A 3987-nucleotide genomic window follows, 5' to 3' on the forward strand; every position below is an offset into this window, starting at 1 on the left:
CACCGAATTTGTCTTATCATTAGAAAAATCACAATATTAAAAATACCGGGTTACAAACCGGTAATTCGTTCAACCGCAGGTCCGAGTCGGGTTTCAAAACACCGATCAAAACTATAAAACTGTTATATTGATTTATATTTAAAATATCTAATTCAAAATTAAAAACCTAAAAATACATGTACAATATAGTTTTAACCGAACATAAACCCGGATATAAAACACATATATGAGACGGGTTATATAAATGCATATACAAGACGGATTATATAAATGTGATTATATAAAATTTTCACCAAACATAAATCCGCGCTTTGAAAGCGCGGGTTAAAATCTAGTAGCAGATTATAACCCATCCCTCCTCCTTTTAAAACCTATTCAAGCAAACGACAAAAAGAGACGCGTCGCCCATTTTCTCTTAAAAAAAAAGAAAAAAAAACTCAAAACGAGAGAAAATGAGAGAGATCCTCCACATCCAAGGCGGCCAATGTGGAAACCAGATCGGAGCCAAGTTCTGGGAAGTGATCTGCGACGAGCACGGCATTGACCACACCGGCCAATACGTCGGCGACTCCCCTCTCCAGCTCGAACGCATCGATGTCTATTTCAACGAAGCGAGCGGCGGAAAGTACGTCCCTCGCGCCGTTCTCATGGATCTGGAGCCTGGAACCATGGACTCTCTCAGATCTGGTCCCTACGGCCAGATCTTCCGTCCCGATAACTTCGTCTTTGGCCAGTCCGGCGCCGGGAATAACTGGGCCAAAGGTCATTACACGGAGGGAGCGGAGCTGATCGATTCCGTTCTCGATGTTGTGAGGAAGGAAGCTGAGAACAGCGATTGCCTTCAAGGTGATTTTATTTATTTGAATCTCGATCTGTTTATTTTAATTTTATTTGAGATCTGTTTAGTTTCGGTTTGATTCGGTTTAGGTGATACATTTGGTTTTGATCTTTGTGTAGGTTTCCAAGTGTGTCACTCGTTGGGAGGTGGAACTGGATCTGGGATGGGGACGCTTTTGATCTCTAAGATAAGAGAGGAGTATCCAGACCGTATGATGATGACCTTCTCGGTGTTTCCTTCTCCTAAGGTCTCCGACACTGTTGTTGAGCCATACAACGCAACGCTCTCTGTGCATCAGCTCGTTGAAAACGCCGACGAGTGTATGGTTCTCGACAACGAGGCTCTCTACGACATCTGCTTCCGTACCCTCAAGCTTTCTAACCCCTCTTGTGAGTATTTTTTTATTAATTAGCCTTAATAATGTAACGTTTGTTGTTTTGAGTCTTGAACTTGTTTGTTTGATAGTTGGTGATCTTAACCATCTCATCTCGGCTACAATGAGTGGTGTTACATGCTGTCTTCGTTTCCCTGGTCAACTCAACTCTGACCTTAGGAAGCTCGCTGTGAACCTCATCCCTTTCCCAAGGCTCCACTTCTTCATGGTGGGTTTTGCTCCGTTGACGTCAAGAGGTTCACAGCAATACAGTGCCTTGAGTGTCCCTGAGCTGACCCAGCAGATGTGGGATGCAAAGAACATGATGTGCGCTGCTGACCCTCGTCACGGACGTTACTTGACTGCATCAGCTGTGTTCCGTGGGAAGCTGAGCACTAAGGAGGTCGATGAGCAGATGATGAACATCCAGAACAAGAACTCGTCCTACTTTGTGGAATGGATCCCCAACAATGTTAAGTCCAGCGTCTGTGACATTGCACCCAAGGGTTTGAAGATGGCATCTACCTTCATCGGGAACTCGACTTCAATCCAGGAGATGTTCAGGCGTGTGAGTGAACAGTTCACAGCTATGTTCAGGAGAAAGGCTTTCCTTCATTGGTACACAGGAGAAGGCATGGACGAGATGGAGTTCACGGAAGCTGAGAGTAACATGAATGATCTCGTTGCAGAATATCAGCAGTACCAGGATGCTACGGCCGGTGAAGAGGAGTACGAGGATGAAGAAGAGGAGTACGATGAGGCTTGAGATGTTCGTTCATCAATGTCTTGGTCGGGATTCATAAGCTGTGTAAGCCGCAGTTGCTTCCTTCTTCCCTTTTAAATCTATTTCTTTTGTTCAGTTTATGTGTGCTTTGTTCTTGAAACACAAGTTCATTTTGGGATGTTAAAAAAACTTATGCGTGTATTGCTTTATTGTTTTTGTCACTGCAAAAAAAAATATTGCTTTTGTTCTTTCAAGCTTTGTGTTTCATTTTCGGATTATAAATCTCAAAAGTCATTCCTACACTTTTCCAAAACTAAACTACAATCCTTTAGTACTCTATTGTTAAAAGCCTATACAGTTCTTTGACCAATGTCATTTAAGCTGAAGATGATCCTGAAGCGTTCCTTTGATAACCTTTCTCTGAATCTGCACACATCTTCTTTACTTTGCTTGTCCAAGTATTTGACTCTGCTGATTCCACACTCTTCGAGTTCTTCTTCTGCTCGTCTAAAGTGTTTCCAAACTTTAGCCTTCTAGCAGCACCAAACGTCACTTGCCCTACTCTATGATCTACTTCCTCTTCCTCATCGACCCATTTACACTCCCGGGGTTGTGTAATCAGAACTGGCGACTTAACCGAATCAAAGGAGTACATGATCCCTTGTTCAGGTACAGTTCCAGCTACCCAACTCGCAAAAGAACAATTCGAAGAGAAGTTATCTGAAGAGCTACTTATAATAATCTCTCCTGGATGGTCCGCTTCACTGACCCTTTCTCTTTCTGCTAACATCTCTGTAGCCCGTTCAAAAGACTTGTAAAACGGTTCAACAGTCCATTGAGTTTTCCCTAGAGACTGTCTTACATCCTCAAGCAGAGATTTAGCTTCCTGGATTCTATCCATACGCATCAAGCAGATCGCAAGGTTACACAGCTTGTTATTGTCAGGCTCCAACGACAATGCATTCCTAATCACAGTAAAAAACAAACACCCGTTCAACTCGTTTAGGCAATGAGAATACTAATATGATTTAATGTGATCACTAAAGTTTCACCAACCTGTAGTATTGCTCTGAGATTCCATAGTTATGAAGCTGTAAGTGAACCCAAGCCAAGTTCCCAAGAATCCTATAAGTCCAAACAACGAAAAGAAGTCAGAGAACAGGTGATACTTGTAATAGCGATGGATAAAACTTGTTACCTTGCTCTCTCTTGCTCGATTGTCAAGTTGATCTGTTTCCCATGGCTTTTTTTCGCGATTGTGATTATACCACCGTGTTCAAGTGTTTTGAGTTTGTGTTCAAGCAGCTCAGCTTCCTCTTGGATCCTCCCTGATTTCTGAGAAAAAGCCATATTACATCAAAGTCAGCCAAGCATAGAAGTAGCTTCAACTAGTCATCAGACTCGGATAGTTTTTTTACCTTATAGAGTTCAAGCAGCAAGTTATCAATGGAATCTTGGGATTCAAAAGGGCAGAGATAACGAAAAGATTTAATCGCTTCGATCCCTTCATCAGACCGGTTAAGCTGTTTCATAACGACAGCCAGGTCCTTCAACGCGCTATCAACTCGATCACCAGCATTTATCGCAGCCCAAAACAAGGAGATTGCTCGTTCCGGGTCTTTACTAACCAACTGCTCTTGAAAGATTCGTAATCCACATGTCAAGAACATAACATAAACGAAAACATAAATGGATCCTAGTGATATATATACCTGGGCATGTTTGGCTCTACCATAAGGTGAATCGCCAGAAGGAACTTTGTGGATCATATGAAACGGCTCTTGCTTCTCGATCGAACATGTTCTTTTCCTCTCCGACATCGGCATCTCCGTGTAAACTCTTTTCTTCATGTTCCACGTCGCTGGTGGTGTCCTGTAACCTCCACCTGGAGCACTAGGATCCTCCCGACCCCACATGGCGAGAGATTCCTCTTTAGTTTTCTAGAGAAAATAATTTCTTGAGAATAAAAAGATCAAGAACCCGAGAGAAGAGGAGATGATGGAGGAAGAAGAAATAGAGTTACCGGAACCTTTTGAATTTACTCCCCAACAC

At 42.7% G+C, this 3987-nt stretch overlaps 2 protein-coding genes across 2 annotated transcripts; one reads left to right on the forward strand and one right to left on the reverse strand.

Moving 5' to 3' along the window:
* The first annotated feature begins 361 nt into the window (after nt 1-361).
* Nucleotides 362-2189, forward strand: LOC108854705 (tubulin beta-4 chain). Its single transcript, XM_018628329.2, has 3 exons — nt 362-846; nt 958-1227; nt 1304-2189. Exons 1-3 carry the CDS (start codon nt 453-455, stop codon nt 1975-1977), a joined length of 1338 nt encoding a protein of 445 aa, XP_018483831.1. The 5' UTR covers nt 362-452; the 3' UTR covers nt 1978-2189.
* A 96-nt stretch (nt 2190-2285) lies between these two features.
* Nucleotides 2286-3987, reverse strand: LOC108854706 (protein POLLENLESS 3-LIKE 1). Its single transcript, XM_018628330.2, has 5 exons — nt 3648-3987; nt 3354-3566; nt 3134-3270; nt 2992-3060; nt 2286-2900 (listed from the first exon to the last, which is right to left on the reverse strand). The coding sequence occupies exons 1-5, from the start codon at nt 3849-3851 to the stop codon at nt 2312-2314; spliced, it is 1212 nt and encodes a 403-aa protein (XP_018483832.1). The 5' UTR covers nt 3852-3987; the 3' UTR covers nt 2286-2311.

This window comes from Raphanus sativus, chromosome 4 (genome assembly GCF_000801105.2).
Source record: "Raphanus sativus cultivar WK10039 chromosome 4, ASM80110v3, whole genome shotgun sequence".
In the NCBI taxonomy this organism is placed as follows: domain Eukaryota; kingdom Viridiplantae; phylum Streptophyta; class Magnoliopsida; order Brassicales; family Brassicaceae; genus Raphanus; species Raphanus sativus.